This window comes from Engraulis encrasicolus, chromosome 8 (assembly GCF_034702125.1).
Source record: "Engraulis encrasicolus isolate BLACKSEA-1 chromosome 8, IST_EnEncr_1.0, whole genome shotgun sequence".
NCBI lineage: Eukaryota > Metazoa > Chordata > Actinopteri > Clupeiformes > Engraulidae > Engraulis > Engraulis encrasicolus.
The window spans coordinates 14,952,431-14,975,770 of NC_085864.1; the positions used below are offsets into that span (position 1 = coordinate 14,952,431).

The window sequence follows — 23,340 nt, forward strand, 5'->3', positions numbered from 1 at the left end:
GTTCAATTGTGACACAGGAATTGATGGGATGTTTCACTAGACCACTTGCTTTTCTTGGTACGATGTTACAATGCATAGCAATGCATTTCATCCAAACGCTTACACACAAAAGCAGCTTGCAAGTGAGAAGCAGATTCTCAGTGTCTTTACCACACTTTGCTTAGACTACATCCCACATGGCTAGCCAGACTGTGCTAAAGGTGTAACAGTACTAATGTAGCATTATGTATGTGGCTAATCCTTTTACCTTTGCACAGTGTCTGAGCAGTGAGCATGCGGGTCTACTACTGGAGGCTGTTGATGTTTTTGCCCTTTCCACACAGAAGTGATGTCAGCCCTCTCGTAAAACACTGTGCACCACACCCTTGTGGCACCGATGATCTTTGCAGAGATGGGGGAAGTGTTATTGCTCTGCTGTAATCATTTGAGTCGGTAGACGCAAGCTTTGTTTTGCACTTTTTATTGCGTTCAGAGTTTACTTTCTTTTTTTGATGGGTGATTAGATGTGCTTTAATTGCATAATGATCATTGAAGAGCATCGATGAACCCTTTATGACTGTGCTGTTGGGGTTGAGTGAGTTGACTCAGGCTTTGTTTGCACCCTTTTAGAAGAGTTCAGAATTTACTTTCTTTTTCAAGACGACCAGGTCTCAGGCTTGGGTAAAGGAACTACGTATGGAATCGGAAAGGGAATGAGATGAGCGTGGAAGAGCTCAGGGGCTGAGGCAGTGGAATTCCAAATTTACTTTTCTTTTTCAGGTATAAAAAAAAAGCTACAGCTTAATGGGAGATGATTGGAGTCAATGAGATGGGGCTCGAGTCAGTGGAGTGGAGAGTAGAGCTGGTGTTTTGATCCTGTGTTCATAATATAGCAAATACTGCCACAAAATGGTGCCAACCTGCTCTGGATCAGTCATGAGTACTCAAGGCATTTAGACCAGCTACTCAGTGAAGTGACCTGTGATGTAAGAAAGCTGTGGCAGGGTTTACTCTCTTTAACAAGAACGGATCTGATATTGACCATGTTTATTAGATAAAGATCAGGATCTGGAAAGAGCTGGATCTCCAGCTACAGCTGAATATGGAATGGGAGATGATGGCATGATGGCATGGGAGTAGATGAGATGGGTCAAAGTGAGATTGGTTAATTATACAGTACTTTGCACTTTTACAAGTTTACGAGTTAAGTTAACTTTTTAACTACCAGATTTGCTAATGGTCAGTGCTGAGGTAACAGTGCTCCAGCTTTAATGGGAGAGGATCACATGGGAGGGGATGAGCTTGGCTTGAGGTGCCATGGGTTAATTGTAATTGCACGTGTGGCTCCGAGCAGCCCTGATGATGGGCTCATTAGCCTGCTCACTGACGCGAGGCGTGGATTGGAGTGTGCCGTGCAGTGCAGTGCAGGTAGCCGCCTGCCACGCGGAGTGGACGACGCTCTGCTGGCACAGCAGGTGGAAAATGTCATTAGGACAGACGCCTGCCGTGGGGATTGATCTGTGAGTTTATCTAATTGAAGAGTGGCCTGTGTCAGGCACAGTGGCAGCAGCAGAAGCAGCGCTCGGCTCCTCGCTGCTCTGTGTGGTGTGGTGTGGCTCGGCTGTGTGGAAGAATCAATCAAGGAGATGGGGACACAGGGCCACTAGGACACCCGGAGGAGGCGACTGGCTGACTAGACGCCTCCTCTCAATTGATTGTGTGCGTGTGTGTGCGTGTGTGTAACATACATGCAACTTGAATGTAACCGACATTCACTCACAAATTGTGCACACGCCCTTCACCACACACATACACCTGTACATGCACACACGCACACACACACACACACACACACACACACACACACACACACACACACACACACACACACACACACACACACACACACACACACACACACACACACACACATTGTGTTTGTACACTCGCGTGTGCACACACCTTTTTCTGAGGCATGATGAAATGCACCTCTAATGCTAGTCATCTTGAAAGCCCTCATGGATGAAGCCTCCGTCCCCCCTCCACCCACCACGTGCCCCCTCTGCCCTGCTGCTGTCGGGAGTGCTACGAAATGTCAACATTTTAACCTTGACTTCAACATCAAACACAAAAGGGCTGCCCATGTTTGGAGTGGCTGAGAGCATAGAAGGGGTGGGTATTAACTCTCTCCCCGTCTCTCCTATCCCCCCTTTTCTTTTGAATGGGGTGAATGTAGCCTGGAGAGCAGGGAGGGGAGTGTAATTAACCCTTTACATTGGGTTGCATGCTTGGTAGATAAGTATAATAAACCACTCATCCAGTTTGTGTGTGTGTGTGTGTGTGTGTGTGTGTGTGTGTGTGTGTGTGTGTGTGTGTGTGTGTGTGTGTGTGTGTGTGTGTGTGTGTGCGTGCGTGCGTGCATGTAAGCGAGAAAGGGGAGGGGGGGTCAGTAGTTACAATCTTCAGGCCTTCCATCCCTTTGCCAGGAAGCTGAATGATGTTTTTCTTTTTTTCCAAAGGGACTGATTTTCAAATTACAGCCATTGAATCCAGACATTCTGTGGCTCCATCCAGACCTCCTACTGGCAAAGGCTGGCAGGTCTTTGGAGAGGGGGTAGGGGTAGGGGTGGGGGTGGGTTGATGTGTGTTCATGTACTCCGTTTATAAGACACACGGAGCTAAAGCTAAATGCAGCCTAATCTCATGAGGCCCGTAATCAATGATGGGCTTCGTGGAATCGGATGCAATGTCCTCTAATTTTTTTAAATTCGTTTTTGAGTCAGCTGTCTGGTCCAGTGCAGCAGTACAGCTGTCTGTAGTAATGGATACTGGATCGTACTTGCTGTGTTCCACTGACCCATATTTCTGGGCTGAGTTTTTTCAGTCAGCCCATTTCAATCATGTTCAAGTCAAGGCTGAGTAACAGAACCACCTTTTGTGTTGTGGTAGTAAAAGCTACCCACCCTCCCACTGCACCTCATTATCATCATGCAGTTGAATTGCCACCACAGCATTTAAACAGCATAAACTCTCTAGGCACCATACACGCCATGTAGAGTAAGGGAGTAGATTTATTGCCGAGGCTGCTGACTGCTAGACTACATTAGTTTTCATAATGCTAAATTATTCCTGGTGGCTCATAAACTTGCATCTGAGGGTTTTGCAATATGTGAGTCGGTACACATGGCCCAATTACATAGGTTTTGGTTTTTATAGCACCAGTGCCAGCCCGGACTGAAATGGTCTTGCGTGGTTTGCATGTTTATGAATGCAAAGGATTCCTCATTAGGATCATCTATTGTAACAAAAAAAGATTGTGCTGATTTTTTCTCCCCCTGTTGGTGCATCTGTGAGGTTTTAAAGGTGTGGTAGATATTTCTCATCCTTAATTGTTGCATTGCTGTGAGTATTCGAGGTTGCATTGTGAAAAATATCTGTGTCAGCTCATGTTGACAGTGTTTACGGAACTACAGCCTCAATTGTTGGGACCTTGTCTGACCCCGTTTGCCTCCCATAATGGTGTACAGTACAGGCATAGAGTAACATTGTATCCTTCTCCATCTCCTATCCTCACCACGAGGCGCTATATCGGCAGCATGCAGTCTGGAGATGTGCCTGTGCAGGAAAGCCCTGAGGCCATCCCGGTGCCCGATTCACGGCAGTCGAGAAGACAATGGCTGGAGGGAAATGGGTGACAGTGGCCAGCTGACTTCGCCAGCCAAACCCAACACACAGTAGTGTGTTCTTGCCACGCTATTCAATCTCATCTTCCTTAATCAAATGCCTGTATTTTCCAACTTGCCAGTGTGTGTGTGTGAGAGAGTTATCCAATCTCTTCCTCTGTGAAGAACAGGGGAATTTGTAGGATGGTTTGAGACGACCACACTACAGGCAACATGTAAGTGAGGACACACAAAGGCTATTCTGTACTGCGGTTGTCAAACCAGTCAGCATATGCCTTGGTAGCCAGTTAAAAGAAACCAAATGCTACTTATTCTGAAAAAAAACACCTATGAAACCATTTACAGCATTTCCCACAGACCAAGTAGCATTGTGCGGTGCTACTGGCAGAATAGTCGGGCCAGTGTCGCGTTATGCCCCCATTGCTGTTTTCCTGTTTATCAATTTGTGGTTCTCAGTTGGCACTTCATGGTGCTGTGCCACAGCAGTGGTCTATGTATGGGAGACACTGATTTAGAGGTAGAACCGTTTTGCAGCAGTTCATATACAAGATGGAGTTGGAGTTCCCATGGAAGAGAGGATTGGCGTGACAAAGCACAACATTCAGAGGTCCGCATTAATCCAGTTAGTGTTCCAGAAGGTCTTGTTCTGTTTGCCTGGTGGTCTGCGCTCTGGAGGACCCAGTTTTCTTGTACTGTTGAAAGAAACTGCCCTCCTCTAGTAAGTGGAATGTTACTCCTTTGGTAGGTCAGAATGCCTGAGATGTTTTGCTGGACATATGAAACTGCCTTTGATAAAAATCATGTTATTCTGTTGAGGTTTTTTGTCAAGTTCAGCTCCATTTGGCAGTCTGATCCTCACAGAACCATAGCCAACAATACAAACACTCTGGCCCTGATTCTGACCCTTTTTTTTACAGTTGCTCTGGAGACTTTAGGTTGTGCTTATTCAGTAAACCTACACTTAAAATTCCAGATGGCAAGAACCCCCTCGAACACACAGCCCCCCCACACGAGTCAGATGGTCAGATTGCAAAACCCTTTCTGAAAAGCACTATTATTAAACCGTAGTCATAAAGCAGGCCGTCGTACAAAAGCACTTGTGTCTTTGTGCTCTCCGTAAATCGCAGGACGGGGAGCCTCCAGCAGCACGGCGATATAAATAAACACAGAAACGGCGCTGGCTTCTGGCTCGGCGCGCGCAAATGCTCCGAGACAGGGCTGGTGGCGTAGGTGGTTGTGTTTGCCATTTCACTGTTGGGTCAGTGTTTCTTTGTTTCTTCTCAGAGATGTTGCCCCATACCAACCAAGTTGTAAACTAGCTTAAACGCCTCTGTTATGGGCTATCTCAAACTTGGACTTGGGCAGAGTCTTGGTCTTGGCGTTGTTTTGCAGCCAGCGGTACACACAAACTCTCTCTCTCTCACACACACATAGATTCCAATGGTATGTGAACATTCCAGCGCTCTTAAACAAAGCTCTGTTAGTTCTGCCCCCCCTTGCTCACATGAGTGTGAATTCCACTCCTGTAGGGAAGCATAGTGTAGCGTAGCACCTCTGTGTGAGTCTTGCAGCGCTGGATGGAGGGCAGTGGTCGCATACTTGGCCTCACATTGACAGCTGGCACAGTCACAACCACAAGTTTGGGTCACTGCAAGCGTGCTTGCGCACTAGGGGAGAAATGTTAGAAGAGTGATTGGAGGAGTCAATGCCAATGCTTTCAAGCCCCCACTAGTTATACCTGCTGCCAGGTAAAAGAGCTGTAGTAATTGTAAGCCACACCACCTCCCCCAACACACAAGCATGCACACTAGGGCTGTAACGATATTGTATCGAACTGAGAAATCGTGATACACAGAGTCACGATACTGTATCGTGATACAAGGAGGCAGTATCGTGATACGCCCTTTTAATGTTTTGATACCCATCAGCCCAGAAAAACAACCACAGGATATGCAGTGATAGTGCTTCCAAGCATCATTATTATTATATAGAAACTTTAAAAAAATATTTTCTAGCCTCTTGTAACCTATTCTACCTATAACTTATCATAGTTTTTATTCATAAAGTTTCTAATGTTGGCAAATGTGAAATCGTGGGGTGTATCAAACCGTAGGTCATGAATCGTGATACAAACCGAATTGTGAGTTGAGTGTATCGTTACAGCCCTAATGCGCACGCACACACACGCACACGCCACCATGGCCAGTGCCACCAGTAGCCAGTGGTGGGCTGGGGATTGCAGGGGACGTCCTCTCTTCCATGCCGCCTCTGCTCTGTGATGATAAGGAGGAAGTGAAAGTGTTAAAGCAACAGAAGTGCTCTCCAACTGGGGTACTTTGATTAAAAAAAAAAATATTGATTCATTTTAATTTCATTTTTGTTTTAATCCCAATGTCTTGGGAAGTATAGATGACAGGCTTTTTTGGGTGGTTGTGTTGGTGCTTGTAGATCAAAGTTGTGGAGAAGTCTTTGTTCTTGTGAAGGGTTTTAGGTCGCTTTGGCTTTGTAATCAGCTTGACGGCCAAGAAGTGATCCAAAATCAAAAGCATTGGCACATTGGCACAGCATGAGCGAGATGTCTAGCAAAACTTTCATAGTTTTTCAGTATTGTTGTTTCCTTTTTTTACTGCATTTCGGGAAGGAAGTAGTTAGTTATTGAATTGCTTCCTACCATGTTCACTGTTGTTGCAGGGTGTTTTTGAGTTGGTGTAAGGCATTGCGGTAGCTGTGGTGTTGGGCAGCGTGTCTCTTGACAGGCGTGGTCTATGGTCACTGGTCAGAGCACTCGTTGCTACGCCTTAAACTGCGGGCAGCTCATCAGCAGCATAAGACTGGTCTTGACCTTGGCAGCCCACTGACTGGCAGACTGGCTGGCTAACTGACTGGGGGCCTTCTTTTTCACTATGTCCCTCTTACTTTAAAAATAAATACATATTTCTTTTAAATTTTCTTGGGCTTTTTATACCTTTTTTATTTGATGGTGACAGTGAAGAGATGACTGGAATCGAGTGAAGGAGGGAGAGATGGGGCAGGGCTGGGACTTGTTGCCAGGCTGTGCCCTCCTAGTGACGTAACACTTTCAGTGTTGCAACTAGTCAGGTCAAGAGCAATGCAAGTACTTTCTGAGGTCCCGAAAGTACAGGAACTCCTCCCACTTTGTTGGTAAGCGAACAACCATAAGCAGACCAAGGGAGGCGGGTCAAGGCTAGGGACTTGAACCCGGGTCTCCGTGGGTATGCAAGGCTACATGTGGGGGACTTGGCACACTGTCACAGCGCTCCCCACGTCCCTCTTACTTGTGTACCTCTTGTACATGGAACCCGCACAGCCCCAGCCCCGCCCTCAACTTTCTTCTACCTCTCGGTAAGCGTTCAAGTCCAGAGGTCAAAAATTAAAGTCAGAAAAATGTAATAAAAAAAAAAAAAAAAACAAAGTCACCCATTTGGCCACACATTTGAGCTAACATTTTTTTTTCTTGAATCAGCTGATCATCATGAGCCCAAAGATCATCATACTGTAACATCAGCTGACTAGTGAAATCCCCTCTGTTAAGGGCAATGAAGGGAGTACCCAAGCAAGCACAAGCAGGATTTCTTTTTTACTTTCACTTGGTGGGGATTCTGATCTGCACCTACTCGTGACAAAAAAATACAGTAGCATCTCGGTCTACTCCTGCCGCTTATGAGTGTAATAAAGTAGGATGTCTCACAATGGGTAAGCTGGCACAATGAAATCCCTTTTTATGACATTGTTTTTGTTAAGTGTTGGGCTTGTGTGGTTTGTTGTGAAGAGCTTGACATAAATCATTCTTAGGAAGAAGCACTGAGTCAATCTTGGGCAATGATGGCTTTGGAGATATCATCTCCCTCCTGTCTCCAACCCTCCCCAGTGAGTGCTAATGTAAAGCTTCCTCTAGTCCCCCGCCGTCTCTTGTGTTCCTTCCTTCCTTTCTTCCTTCCTTTCTGGGCTCTTGAGGGAAGCTCCATGCTCTTCGTCCTTAGAGACCTCTGTGGCTTCTGCCTGTCGGGGGTCTCTCCTGTGGTGGTGATGTCTACGTTTAAGCTAGTGTGCATCATCTACCAAGACGTTTTAATTATGGGTCTGATATCCTTATTTTTTTGTACTTTGATAAGATCTTTTGAAAGTCTTACAGTCTTCAATTTCACTTCGCCCCAGGCCATGTGCCATCCTTGGCGATTTCTGTGGCTTCTGCCTAGTAGGGGTCTGTCGGGTGGTGGTGGTAGCGGTGACGTCTAGGCTTTGTGTTTATAAGACCCATCTACATCTTGACTTAAGTCTCCTGGTCTCTGCTGTGTGTCTACTGCGTCTCTTTGTTGCTGAGGCTTAGGGAGGTGTGTCCCTGCCTGGCCCTCACTGAGCGGCGGGCCCCTAAAGCTCATTACAGGCCCAGTCTAAAGCCATGTTTACGCCAGTTTGACCTGTCAGTATCACCCATTGAGCGGAGCACCAAACTGCTCCTGTATCAGAGGTTGGTGGTTAGGGGAAGGGGTTAAACAGGCTATGGTAACCGCCTATAGATGGCTGATGTCGCCAAAGCAGCCCATGTTGCCACAACACCGGCTAACTCGAGTGCCTTTCTTGGGACTGCGTAATGTGTGGACAATTTATGCTCAGTTATTATCTGACTTCAGTGTACCTCAACCTGGTTGTATGTTGTATTGTAAGGATGTAGGATTTTCAGGTGGGGAATTTTTTTTTTTTTTTCAATCATGAGGATCTGAACTTGGATGTTCCCATGTCTCCATTTTGAATACCCATCCCTTACCTGCTTTAAAGCATATGAACACGGGCAGTACTCAAAAAAAAAGTCATGCATGTGTAACTGAAGTGTTCACTTCGGGCTTGAACCTGCCACCTCCTAGTAAACTCTCCAGTTTTGGGCATGCGAGGCACAGCACGATACCGCTGAGCTAAAGGACCAGTCCGATAGCTCAGTGCTACTGATACTGTATTGGGCTTCTGTATGAGGTTTACTAACTTCCCACGCCCCTCTTTGCTAGTCGGCCTCTGTTACGTGCTTATGGAATACGCCTCAAACTCATACAGGACCCCTTAGTCTTTTTGTTTCAAACAATGGCAGAAAGACATGAAAGGAGCAACTGGTAATCTAGCAGCCGGTCTCCCTAAATCACATGTTTAGATTTGTTAGTCTTTACACTTTTGATCCGTTGTTGATCCAAGCACAGAATTCCTGCTCTGACCTTTTCAACACAAATGCCTGAGAAATGGGCTGCACGCATGCATGTACGTACGTTCGCACACAACACACACAAACAGCCTCTTTCGAAGGATAAATCAGCCTTAGGGGAGGTGTCTGTCTGTCTATGTGTGAGATTTTGACAGCTGGCTGTACAGTCACATGCTGTGCTTGCACACGCATGTCCAGCACAGAGGTCTGTGTGCCCTACACACACACACACACACACACACACACACACACACACACACGAGCGCACACACACACACACACACACACACACACACACACACACACACACACACACACACACACACACACACACACACACACACACACACTGTATGCACTTGTTGTATTTCTCAAGGACTGCCACGGCCATGTGGTGTTAGCGTGTGTGTGGTTTGCATACAAAATATCCCTTTGTTTAATCTGGCATAGTGTCTTCATTGCGGCGTGTCTCGCGGAGCTTAACCTGGATCTCTCTGAAGGTGAAGAATATTTGTGCAGACGTTCTTGTTTGAGCTCCCCTGTCATCACTGTATGCAGCTGTATGAGGCCTGTCACACAACCAGGCAAGCAATCGAGGCAATCGCAGAGGGCCCCCAGCTGAACAGGGCCCCCTGCTGATGGCTGGTTATGTGGTTTTGTACCGGTGCTTGTATTCAAATGATGGCAACTTCTTCCAAAATTCATTAACAGAGAATGATGCGGCTGTCAAAATCTCTCTTGAGAGGACCCCTCCCCAATAGTTTGAACAAGTTCCTTTTGTTATAGGTCCCTCTAATACCTTGAAACAGCCCTGGGCTGGTTGATGGTTGTGTTTCAACTTGACATGCTCAGCGTGGGAGCTGGATGGCAGGTGGACTTCCCTAGCTGTCTTATTTTTAATTGAAGGCCATCTGAACGCTTTGCTAGTAATTATGAATGAACACCAGCGCTCTGACCTAGATTCTCACCGAGGGAGATTGTGGTCCTCAAACACCAGTCAAATAAAAAAGATAGAAAAAAAAACATTGCACACTCATTTGTCTGAAAAGGGCAATACCACCTTTTTTTTTTTTTTTAAAAAGGGAGCTGACATCTTTTCAGAACATGGAGAGGCTTGGATGTAAACCAGAGAACTGTGGCTACCCACCCATGTCTGCCAGTGAGACATAGCATGTCTACACTATAGGGTTCACTTCACTGCAGCCTTGGGCCAGTGGTCGGGTGGGAATATTTTTAAAGAGGCTTTATTACATTGCCCTACTGCATTACAATTTAGGTGCCTAGGCTCTCCCTCTCCCTCTCCCTCTCTGGGCACTGGCCAGTGTGATGGAGTAGAACATTACATCGCCTGACTGCATGTTGCACTATGTGTTGTAGGAAGAACTTGCGCGGCTGCTCATTCAGTGGACTGAATAATGTGGAGACGGGGACTGAATATGTTGAAAGTGAATGTGAAACGCACGCACGCACAACATACATAAAAGTGCTGCAAGAATGGCTACTGTGTGTGTGTGCATCCGTTTGTGTGTCTGAATGATGAAAAGCACCTGTTCACCCCAGTGGCATTTCTCACCTGAGCTAGTCAGATAAAAGACTCTCCCTCTCATTTGTCTTCTCTGTCTGCCTCTTTCGCTTTCTTTCTCTAGTTTTCTCTCCTCCATCCATGCTCTCTCTCCCTCCTCTACTCATCCCCCTTTACTCTCCCTCTGCCCCCCCCTGTCTCTGTCTGCCCCCCCTCTCTGTCTGTCTTTCTGTCTCTGTCTGCCCCCCCCTCTCTGTGTCTGTCTGTCTCTCTCCTCTCCTCTCTTCCCCCCTGCTTTCACACACAAGATTACATCACTTGCTCTGCCTTCAGAATTCCTCTCAGTGTGGCCTCATTCAGTATTTTCTTTTCCCTTTAATGACAGACTATAGCTGTGGCAGGACTCTGGCATTCTGTATAATACATCCTGCCAGTCGAGAGCGAGTGTGTCTGTCTGTATGTCTGTTTGAGCGCACAGCAAGATGGACTGTATGTGTGTGTGTGTGTGTGTGTGTGTGTGTGTGTGTGTGTGTTTCAGTGGTGTGTGTGTTTCAGTGGTGTGTGTGTGTGCGTTTCAGTGGTGTGTGTGTGTGTGTGTGTGTGTGTGTGTGTGTGTGTGTTTCAGTGGTGTGTGTGTGTGTGTGTGTGTGTGTGTTTCAGTGGTGTGTGTGTGTGTGTGTGTGTTTCAGTGGTGTGTGTGTGTGTGTGTGTGTGTTTCAGTGGTGTGTGTGTGTGTGTGTGTGTTTCAGTGGTGTGTGTTTCAGTGGTGTGTGTGTGTGTGTATGTGTGTGTTTGCGTCGTGTGTGCGTCAGACAGGCGTGCGCTGTGCTGCTCCTCTCCTCTCCGCTCTGCTGTGTGCCGGCATGGCCGTGATGATGTGGAGTCGGATGTGATGGTTGTGCCGGGCAGGAAGTGATGCAAGTGTGAGACACGTAGGGGTGAGGTAATGCTGCTCTCGCTTGGCTGCCCCTCTCTCCGTCTCTCGCTTACTCGTTCTCTCGCGCGCTCTCCCTCTATGGCTTCTCTCACTCTCTCTTTCTTCCCTCCTCCTCCCTTCTTCCTCTGGTCCTCTTCTCCCGCACCGCTCTCTTCTGCTCTGCTCTGCTCTGCTCTTCTCTCTGCTCTCATAACATGCATAACGCACGCAAATGCATTCCGCCACCGCCCTGCCTGGAATTCATTTCTCGTAAAGGAGGACCTGCTTGTTTATGAAGCTGTTGCTCTGACCAAGACTTGTGTCAGTGATCACAGCAATTGTATCTTAGATTAGAAAGATGCAGGGCTTATAGGAGATGCTGAACTAACGTTACCTGTGCATTCATCCATCATCCATCCTTCATTATCTGTTTCTCTGTGTCTCTGTCTCTGTCTCTGTCTCTGTCTCTGTCTCTGTCTCTGTCTCTCTCTCTCTCTCTCTATCTCTATCTCTCTCTCTATCTCTCTCTCTCTCTCTCTCTCTCTCTCTCTCTCTCTCTCTCTCTCTCTCTCTCTCCAGAGACGGTCTTATACGAGACGAATCACTCATGAAACCTTCCATAGGAATGAACGAGAGCATTTTGGCTACGCGAACATGGCGTTTGCCGGTGTCACTCCCACCTGTCCGGTAACGAGAGCCAATTGCTTGCTGAGCTGCGCTGTCACTTATCCAATCGTCTCGACGCCTCGACGCAAGTGCAAACGTAAACCTTTACGACTGCTCGTACCTAATCGGTTTGTTTGCTGGCGGCCATGTGGTTTGTTTGCTGTCCGTGGAAACTTCATTGTGAATTGGGCAGAGAGCGCAACTCGACCATTAATCACCTTTCTGCGCCCATCCAAAATGCAGGTGCAAGACAAAGGGACAGATATAATCACGGAAACAAAAACGGCCGTGTGCATACATGTGCACACCCGTTGTGGTTTTTCTTATGGTTGAAAACAAATAAGTAGGCTAAGAAAAAGCAAAACGGGAGCAAGTCTGCAAGACATTCAACTTTGATCAGTTTAGCTTTTTTTCTTAGATTTTTCACCGTTGGTCATAGGCCTATGATATTATCAGTTTGGGCAACAACATGATATCACAGTTTAAAACACCAATTTTGAGGCAGGCTAGCCTACATCATTAATTTATTCAATAGCCTATTTTTTTTATTACTGATGAGCAGGGACGACCATTGTGCTTACTGCTTTGGCTATCAGAAAATAAATCCAGTGTCTTTTCTGTACGATGACCGGAGAATGGATGCCCGTTTGACAGCTGGCCGGAAGAGGTGAAGTCCACGCAACTTGCTCCCACCTGCCGCAAAACAGAACGTTGTCGTGGAATGTGGCGCATGCGCAGATCAAAATTAGCATAAAGAAAAACGCTGTTTTAAAGTGTTACTTTCATGTTTCGGTCATTCTAAGACTGGCATTAAACCCAGTTTTTCATTGTGATTCCAACCATATGAGTTGTGTATCGCTGTGTTGTCCCACTGTCACACAACATTATTTCCCCCATTCATTCATATATACCCCATCACTGACTAATCTCAAATAGTCAGTTTGAGGCGTAGCCAAGATGGCCGCCGAGTGATGGGACTTATGGGAACAGACTTTGCTCACTCTCTCTCTCTCTCTCTCTCCTGACCGAGGCAGTGTCTCCGTTTGTTTGTAGTTAAGTGGCGGCGTGGTTGCCAGAGGCAGTCGTTGGTTTTGCTTAACCAGAACAAGGGACAGTTATATAAGGCTGCCTGCCTGTGTGGCCCTCGCTACCCTGCCTGCTTGATTGAGTGGAGCAGAAGCAGGCTGGGATGGCACAACTGAGACGGGGTTTTTGTTCCCCATGCGAGTTTGTGTGTGTGTGTGAGAGAGAGAGGTAGATGACTGAGAGAATGTGGGCTGTGTGTGTGGGGGTAAGACGAGTGTGTGTGTGTGTGTTGGTCTCAATTGCTGATCAGGGTGCTGTGTCTCTGCTCTGCCCACTCGTGTTCCTCGGCACTTTCCCACTTGTCTGACTGCATTCTGGTCTCCATGGTGACCACTCTTCAGCTGCTAGCACTCTCACTTTGCTTTTGTCTACATATCTTCTCCCTCCCTCTTCTCCTTTTCTGTCCATGTGTCTCTCCCTTTGCCTCTCTCCTTTTTCACTCTTTGTTTTTCTTTCTCTCTCTCTTTCTCTCGTTCTCCCCCTCCCTGTATACATGCATTTGGCCTGTTTTCTGTTATTTTCTCCATCAGAGGTCATGCCAGGGTTGAGTAGAGAATAGATTTCGCCTCTGCGCTCTCCAGGGGGAGGGCTTGCTGCAGGCACTTTTGCTATCTCTCTTGCCCTCTCCCTCTCTCGCTAGCTCCCCCCCTCCTTGTCTGTGCACCCCTGTTTCTCTCTCGCTCGCTCTCTCTCTCTCGCTGGCTCGCTCGCTGGCTCGCTCGCTCGCTCGCTCGCTCTCTCTCTATCTCTCTGTCTCTCTGTCTGTCTGTCTGTCTGTTTTGTTTGTCTCGTCTTCCCACTCCCCATGCTTCCTCCTCTAAATGTGTTGTTTAGATGTGGATTATCCCCCTCTCCTCCTCCCCCAGCCCCCCGGCTCCATATTGTCCAATAGTAGTAATCCTGCCCATGCTGTGGGTGGGCAGGCGTGGAGTTGGACTGCAGGCATCACCAGATGGGAGTCCGTCTGAAGGACTGCGGAGCTCCGACTCTCTTTTTTCAATCTTTCATTGTTTTATGTCTCTCACAGTATGTTGTGCACATGGGCCAGCTTCCCATCAGTGCTCACCATGCTAGTATCAGTCCATCACTTTCTCTGTCTCTGTCTCTGTCTGTCTGTCTGTCTCTCTCTCTCTCTCTCTCTCTCTCTGTCTCTCTGTCTCTCTGTCTCTCTGTCTATCTGTCTCTCTGTCTCTCTGTCTCTCTGTCTCTCTCTCTCTCTCTCTCTCTCTCTCTCTCTCTCTCTCTCTCTCTCTCTCTCTCTCTCTCTCTCTGTGTGTTTGGCAGCTTCCAGAGTTGGGAGTGGCCCTCTGGCATGAGGGCTCGTCATTCTGTTTTGCCACAGTCTGAGTGCTGCATGGTGGATCAGATCCTCTCCCCTGTCTCTGCTGCTGTCTGTCTGTCTACCTAGTGGTGGCACTGTAATGAGGCTCAGGTCTCATTTCCAGCCCAAACAATACTGAAAAATCACCTGGTGGCACTAAATCCAGCCTTATTTGAACCAAACTGTTTAGACTTCTATGGGCATAAATCTACAGTCCTGCCAAAAGCCCGTTTTTGACCGATTTTACCTGCAGGCAGCAATCTCAAGCAGCCGAGTTAGGCAGGCAACCACCTGCTACTGCTGCTGCTCTCAATGGTGATGGTGATGCTGGCCTGCATCATGAGAGTAGAGAGGGTCTCTATGCCATGAAGACATGTTCATCTTTCATAGCCTGTATGTGTGTTTCTGAATCTGTTGTTACCAGCATAACTTGGGAGACCGATTTGCTGATTCATTTTCTGTCATGAAGCCTATAGTTACTATGGTAATATTAGATTAGTAACCATGTAGTGGGCCAAGAAATGTGTTTAATTTTAATGGACATTTTTCAGGATGTTGTTTTTTTTTTTTTTTTGGTGATCAATTTTTTATTATGTTTTTAATACATCACAGAAAAACAAAACAAGACAACGATCATGGACAACAATCAACATCTACCCACCCCCCACACACACACACACACACACACACACACACACACACACACACACACAGGTCTCATTCCCAGCTCGCTCACCCAGTTCTAGAAAACACACAAAAAAATGTTAACAGCTCAGCATAAGGGGATAGTAGAAGAGAATAAGAAGATGAAAAAGAACAAGCCATCATCCCAGCATCCTGCTTATAAAAGATGACCACTCATTGATGTTCTTCCTCAGAGCACCGTGCATACTGGCCACAGATTTTTCGAGTTTGGCGAGGTCTATGACTGTATTAATCCAATGTTGTTGTGACAAAGCATGAGGAGTTTTCCATCTTTGTGCAATTATTTTTTTAGCGTTTTTCAGGATGTTGTTTTTGTGGTTATGGTCCACAATTGGTACCACCTCTGCATTAGGTCTTGGTCTTTGGATATGCCGATGTCTGGTTCAGAATGAAGAAGAAAAAACCACTCGTCATGGTCTCCTTATAGGTGACTTCACTTCACTGACTGGCTAATCAAACCTTTGCTCAGTCCTCGGTGTAATCATCATTTCAGAGCTGGCTACATGCATTTTTGCATCTGGATTTTTAATTGTCTGACCCCTTATTTTGCTCATCCACTATCTGGGTGTTTGTGTGTGTGTACATACATGCATTGCACACCCGCGTTCTAGATGGTAGGATCGGATGGGCTGTTTAAAAGCAACAGGCCTAAGCGTGGCCACGCTCTGCTGTTTTTATTTGGGATTGCGCCGCACAGCCGTTGCATTATCTGCTCATCCTGACTATGACACCGAGGTGCTTTGTGTGGGGTGCTGCGGCGCGCTCTTCAGAGGGGGGCTACACAATGGGGCTTTGTGGAGGCCTTCACCATGCACACACAGCCCAGCAGATAAGGATCTCCCATGCTGCGCTGCGCTGTGGACGCTCAGAGTGGCACGCAACGGTGATGCTCACAAAAATGCAACCACTCTCTTGCAGGGGGCTCTCATGCACACGTACAGTCATACACACAGACTACTCCTTCTTTCTGTCATTCACACTAAAAATATGAAACACACACACACACACACACCAATACAAATTCACAGAGGGAGAAGTGGAATGGATTGTGTGCTTTTGTGTGGTGGATCTGCCGCCCATCAGATACATCACCTCCGACTAACCTTGAGTCTCAGCCTATTGTCAGCAGGAGAGTGGCGGAGGCTGCGAACACCCCATGCCAACTCACCACACCATCCCCCACCATGCTTGGCTTCTTCTCTTCTTTTCCTCCTCTCTGTTCTTCTCTTCTTTTCCTCCTCTTCTCCTCTTGTCCTCCTCTCTGTTCCTTACCTGTTCTGTTTTTGCTCCTTATTTCATTTCCTCTCCTTTTTTCCTTCCTCTCTCCTTTCTTGACCTTTTCTCTCTCTTTTTATATCTGGGTCCCTCCAGCAGTACCATGTAGTCAGTGCCTGGGCTGGCCCAGCATCTGTTGCTGTGTGAAACCCCAGGCAGGCAGGCAGGCAGGCAGGCAGGCAGCACAGGATCCTCCGTGACCCCATGACTTCCCCCTAATCAATATATTAATCAGCCTGACTCTGGTGAGTTTTATTTAGCCTCTGGAGTAGCTGGGAGGCCTTCCTCAGGGCAGCTGAACCTTCTCTCATCTGTTGTGTTATTGTATAGAGAGGGAGGGGGGTGATGGGGAGAGAGGGAGGGATGGTGGGGAGAGAGAGCAAGGGGTGAAGAGAGAGGGAGGAATGAAGAGAGTGCAAGGGGTGAAGAGACAGAGAGCGAGGGCAAAGTGTGTGTGCATAGTTGTTGAGGGCAGATTATGTTTAGCAGTCATTTCGCACAGGAAGATCTGGGTGAGAACGGGTCAGGAGGAATGAGCTGAAACGGCACTTCTTTGGTACTTCCCCACACACAAACCTGATGCAAAAAGAAAAACAAGACGAGTGTGTCTTTGTGTGTGAGTATATGTATGCGTTTGTGTGAGTATATGTAGTGTGTGAGCGTTTGAGGCCATCCGCACATTCACAATAGCAGGAAGAGTCAGATGGCAAGTGTGCGTCTCAGATGCAACTATTGTGTTCCCTATCTCTGCACTCGCATCCCTCACTAGCACCACGCCATCTCCTGGGCTGTGCTGCCTTGAGTGCTGCCTGCCTGTGACAATATTTAATAGATAGATGCAGGGGGAGATGAACGTGTTTAGACAGACGGACAACACGCACACACAAATGTGTGTAGACAGACGGATCACACACACACACACACACACACACACACACACACACACACACACGCACACACACACACACACATAAACACACACACATAAACACACACACATAAACACACACACAAACGCACACACACACCCACACACGCACACGCACACGCGCACTCACACCCACACACACATAAACACACACACACACACGCACGCACACACACACACACACACACACACACACACACACACACACACACACACACACACACACACACACACACACACACACACACACACACACACACACACACACACACACACACACACACACATAAACACACAAGACAAAAGCAGTCAGTCTGTATGTGTGTCCCCCACCAGCCTCAGTAGTTGATCTCCCTCTCCCCCTGTCTGTGTCTGTGTGTCTGGCTGTCTGTTCCCCCTCTTATTGTACCATCTCTGTACTCCTCTCCGCTGGTGTCTGTCCCACCCACTACTACTCCCTTCCTTCCTCTTTCGACATCTCCCATCACTCCCTTTTTACCCCTCCATTCTTCTCCTCTCCCTCCCTCTATTCATCTCTATCCCTCCCTCCCTCCCTCCCTCTCTTCCTCTCATCCTTCCCTCTGACTCTCTCTCCCCTCCCTTTACCTCTCCCTTTCTCTCCACATCTCCTTCTGTACCTCTCCACTTATCCATCCCTCCTCATCTCTCCCTCTATCAACACCCCTCCAGCACCCCTCTCTTCTTCCACCCCTCCCCCCCCCTTTACCTCTCCCTCTGTCTCCACCTCTCCCTCTCTTGCCACCTCTCTCCACCTCTCCCTCTCTCTCTCCACCCCTCCTTCTCTCTCCACCTCTCCATCCTTCTTAATAAGACCTGCTGCTTTACCTCCTCTCCCTATCCCCATCTCAGCTTGTTTATGCAATCATGGCAGATGTGAGATTCCCCCTGTAATGGCCTTATCATTACTGTGCTGATGTGTCTGACTCTGCCGTCTCTGTTTGCGAACAAGAGACACATTAAGACTCCTTTATGCGATTGAAGACATCTTCCTCTGGTCCTTTTGTTGGTTCAATGAGTTTATGAAAAGGCTATTTTTTTTGTTTCCTCCTTTTCTTCAGTTTTTTTTCCTCCCCTCCAGCCGCTAATGTAAGGCGACTGTAAGTGGAATCTGTCTTGTCTCGTCTGTCTTGTCAAGGGAACTAATTAGCCTGTTTTTGTCTTTTTTTTGTCTTTTCAGAAATCGAGCGATAGCCGATTATCTCCGTTCTAATGGCTATGAAGAGGCGTACTCGGTCTTCAAGAAGGAAGCAGAATTAGACATGGTAAGTGTGGAAGTCTAGCCCCACCGCCACCCTCACAAGCAAACCCAGTAAATTATGGAACAATACCGCCTAAATTGGAGAATGCCACCACCCCTACTTAAACATACTCGCATGCATGGAGACACCCACACGCATGTGTGCGCACAGACACACACACACACACACACACACCACACACATGTGCACACGGCCGCGCACACACGCACACACACCTTGCCTCCTCCCCATCCCGGCCCCCTCTCTGCTAATTGGTGTGGGCGACAGAAGTGTGACTGTAGGCGTAGAGCGCTGAATTAAGATGCAGCTGAGATAAACGTTGCGGCGGCGCGCCACCCGTAGCGAGGGATGGCGCAGACGGGGAAACCTCCTAGATATGATAGATAGACGACTGCTGTGGGGCCTTAAAGAGTCTCTTTCCTCCTCCCTCTCTTGCATCCTACTCGCTCGTTTTCTGCTTTTTTTTCTTTTCCCCCCCATCTCTTTGTGTTTTGCTCTGGACTTCATTAGATGGCAAAACAATCACATTGGTTAGTAAAAGCAATTTCCCCCTGCCTGGTTCCCCCACCACCACCTCCTCCTCACCTATGCAGTGTCCTCCGTTCACTACTACGCTACTTGTCTTTGTGGTCTTTGCTGTCCAGGCGAAAAAGTGAAGAGGCTATTCTGAAACATTCATTGCCCTTGTAGAGGAGAGTGGTGAGAATTAAGGAGAAAGGGAGAGAAGGAGGGTGGCCATGAATAATAGATGGCTGCTGCCCGCTCGCTCGCCACACGGTCTCTCTCTCTCTCTCTCTCTCTCTCTCTCTCTCTCTCTCTCTCTCTCTCTCTCTCTCTCTCTCTCTCTCTCTCTCTGCCTGACAGATCAGGCTTGCTGGCCGCTCCAATCTCCTCTTAATTAGCCTCCTTGCTGTTAACACCTAGCCCCCATCCCCATTCAGGCCTGCATAAGAGGGCCGCTTAATTATCCACCACCACGCCTCGTCCATCCCATTCCCACGCATACATGCACACATGCACCAACGCGTAGCATAAAAGATCCCTTCAGAATTGTATTTGGTGATGAAGCATTGTGGTGGGGGTTCTTGTGCGGAGGGGAAAAAATAAGCAGCGGACAGCACTTTAGTCAAAACGTTCAGCTTTCACTGTCGGTACCCAGTGATGTCTCCCGTGGGATTTGTTACCAGTTGGATTAATCTGAAGAGTAAGGAGAAGGGCAATGAGGAGAGGGGTTGTCCAGCCTTTTGAATTCAGTGCCTTAATGGGGAATTTTTGCCCTTGCTCCCTTGTCCGACATTTATCGCAAGCTTGTTCAACATGCCTATGAATCCTTTTAATACGAGCTGTAATGGGTTTGATGAGTTTTATCACAGAATTGTGTGTAAGTTAATGGGTGGTTTTAAACCAGAAAAAGGTTGGAGATCAGTTCAATTCAGATCAATCTGTTCAATTTGGCCTCAGGCGGTGACTGTATTATCTAGTTCCTGTGTCGTTCTCACCACCTAGGTAGGTTTGGAAGTTAACGAGAATCGATGTTGAAGTGTTCATTTGCATAAAATGGGAGTCCCCCCACTGGTGGTGTTGGGCCAGCTTTTCAGTTCAGCTGATGAAAAGACTCATTAGATACCACTGCACTGTTGCTTGGCCCTGTGTGGTTGTGCACTAGTCTATTTAGCTGTTAATTTCCATTTTGTTTGGTCATTTAGTAAGTGTGTGTAGTTTGTATTCTCCTCCTATGTTTTTGCTTTTGTATGCTGAAATATGTTAGTGCATGCATGTAGGTTGGGGGAGGTGTTGTATTGAAATTGCTTATTTTTTTCTGTGTCTGCATCCACTGTATGCCTTTATAGGTCAAGATGTGTATGTAAATTGGTGCACACTAGCATGTGTGTGAAAGTGTGACGCTAGGTTGCTGACTCGGCTGAAGAGCTAAGGTGAGCAAGGTCGTTGCGGAGAGACTGTGCTAAAGTCAGATGCAGATGAGGGAATGCACATGGGCTTTGTGTGTGTGTATGTTCCTGTGTGTATGCGCGCATAAGTGAAGGTGGGTGGGTGTGTGTGTGTGTGTGTGTGTGTGTGTGTGTGTGTGTGTGTGTGTGTGTGTGTGTGTGTGTGTGTGTGTGTGTGTGTGTGTGTGTGTGTGTGTGTGTGTGTGTGTGTGTGTGTGTGTGTGTGTGTGTGTGTGTGTGTGTGTGTGTGTGTGTGTGTGTGTGTGTGTGTGTGTGTGTGTGTGTGTGTGTGTGTGTGTGTCGGCAAGACATGTAGCTATATGCGTATGTGTTTGCATATGTAGGTGAGAGGCGGCGTGAGTTGCTGACTATGCTTGGTTGAGGTGGGTGTCTGTGCTCTGCTCTGCTGTGTTGTGTTGAGTGTCTCCAGCAAGGCTGTGCTTTTAGCAGTTGGCTCTGGTGCCAGGCGGCCAGAGGGGCTGGGCAGATGGTGGATCAGCCTGCCGGAGTGCACTTCTCAGCTCATAGCAGGCGGTGCCGTATGAGGAACCCTCATCCCCCCTCTCCTTTCTGCCCACACCCCGTTTCTCCCTGTACCCCGTTAAACCTCACAGCCCTCCTATCACTGTCCTCTTTTTCTCCTCTACTTTTCTCCTCTCATATTATCCCCTACCATCAATGAGGAGCACCTCTCCTTGTACCCCAAAACCCTCACTCCTCTCGTCTTTCTCCGGTCCGCTCCTCTCTACCTCCTCTCCTCTCTCTCTCTCTCTCCACTCCTCTACTCTCTCAGCTCCTCTCTTCTCTTTCTCTGTTCTTCTCCTATCTCTGTCGTCTCTCTCTCTCTCTCTCTCTCTCTCTCTCTCTCTCTCGCTCTCTCGCTCTCTCTCACCCTCCTCTTGCCTCACATCTCACCCCCCACCAGTGCCCTCCTGCAACCTACAGAGAGGCAGCAACTGTTCCCTTGGATGCCAGCTCTCCTTCCTCCATTCCTCCAGCAGGGAGACTGTGCCTCTCAAGGGCCATTCCTCGCTCACCAACACCACCAACCACCGCCACTGCACCCTTTTCCTCCTTTATCTCCTTCCCTTCCTCTTCCTCATGTCCCTGTTTCCTGTTTTTGCCCCGTTTGTGTAAACTGACATAGCGACCCATCCTCCTTATTCCAGCGTTCCTATTTCTGTCTGCATTCTCTCTCTCTCTCTCTCTCTCTCTCTCTCTCTCTGTCTCTCTCTCTGTCTCTCTCTCTCTCCCTCTCCCTCCCTCTCTCTCTCTCTCTCTCTCTCTCTCTCTCTCTCTCTCTCTCTCTCTCTCTCTCTCTCTCTCTCTCTCTCTCTCTCTCTCTCTCTCTCTCTCTCTCTCTCCTTGTCTTCCTCTCCTACATCTTCACAAACATACTGTTCCTTTTCTTTACTCTCTGTGTTTGCCTGTCTTCCTCAGACATGATTTTGTGCTTTAATTTTTGATGAAGCCCTACTCTCTATGTGTGCGCTCGCGTGTGCCCCTGTCATTTAGCTGTGGTCCACTTCTGTGACCGTCTGTCCCCGTCGTGTAGACCTTTTAGAGCAGAACATTAAACACACACACACACACTTTTTGAGCAAACACTGGTCCCATCAAATATCTTCAGACCAAGTGCATGTCTGATGACAGCCGGCAGACTAGCCGAGAGTGAAGAGCAAACAGAACTTTGACCCAGTTGGGGGTAAAAAGAAGGCAGCTTGCAGTGTGTGTCTGTGCACAAACGAGGAACCCTCTTTCCCTGTACCCCAAAACAGCCACAGCTCTCCTCTACGCACACATACACACCACGCGCACACATACACACCACGCGCACACATACACACCACGCGCACACATACACACCACGCGCACACATACACACCACGCGCACACATACACACCACGCGCACACACAACGCACGCAATGTACACAGCACACATATCACGCACACAACACACAGTGTTAGTCTGGGTGTGTGTATATTAGTCTCGGTGTGTGTATGCTACTGTCAGCCCGTGTGTATATTTGAGTTATAGTAATTGGCATAGCTGGAGTGGAGGCAGGTGTGTGCACAGCTGCAGGTGTGTGTGTGTGTGGCAGAGGTCCCCCAACTGGTCTGGCACTGTGGCGCTTCCTCTGGCAAGGGCTGCCTCTGCTGTATGTGTGTATAGAGACTCTCTCAAACACTCTCTCTCTCTCTCTCTCTCTCGCTCTCTCTCTCTCTCTCTCTCTCTCTCACTCACTCACTCACTCACTCACTCATTCACACACGCACTCTCGCACTCGCTCTCTCTCTCTCTCTCTCTCTCTCTCTCTCTCTCTCTCTCTCTCTCTTCTCTCTCTCTCTCTCTCTCTCTCTCTCTCTCTCTCTCTCTCTCTCTCTCTCTCTTCTCTCTCTCTCTCTCTCTCTCTCTCTCTCTCTCTCTCTCTCTCTCTCACCCACCCCCCCTGCCAGGCAGCCATCGCCCCACCGGATGTGCTCGTCAATCACGCCGCATCCCACAGCTGGGCCCTTGACCCCCACCCCCATCTCAACCCCCAAATCTTTACACACACACAAACTACGACTTCACACACGCACACGCGCACACTCAAACACGTGCACATGCATATTTCAGTCCATTCATTTTCAACACACACATGCACACGCCGAATTTTGGCAGCACTCACACACTCACTGAGTCTCATCACTGCTTGCTCTCCGTCTTAGTACTCTCTTGGTACATTCCACAATTGCCATTACGCAGAATGATCAAATTCCCTCTGCTGGAAGAAAAAAAAAACTCAATATGGGGGGGCCTTATTTTACCCACCGCT

The 23,340-nt window shown here is 47.9% G+C and overlaps 1 protein-coding gene across 2 annotated transcripts in view; it reads left to right on the plus strand.

Moving 5' to 3' along the window:
* pafah1b1a (platelet-activating factor acetylhydrolase 1b, regulatory subunit 1a) overlaps positions 1-23,340 on the plus strand; it is a 57,455-nt gene that overhangs the window by 12,425 nt on the left and 21,690 nt on the right. For both annotated transcript variants that reach the window (XM_063205036.1, XM_063205037.1), the window contains exon 3: positions 18,489-18,573. In XM_063205036.1, coding sequence (XP_063061106.1) covers positions 18,489-18,573 — 85 coding nt within the window. The remainder of the gene's footprint in view (positions 1-18,488; positions 18,574-23,340) is intronic.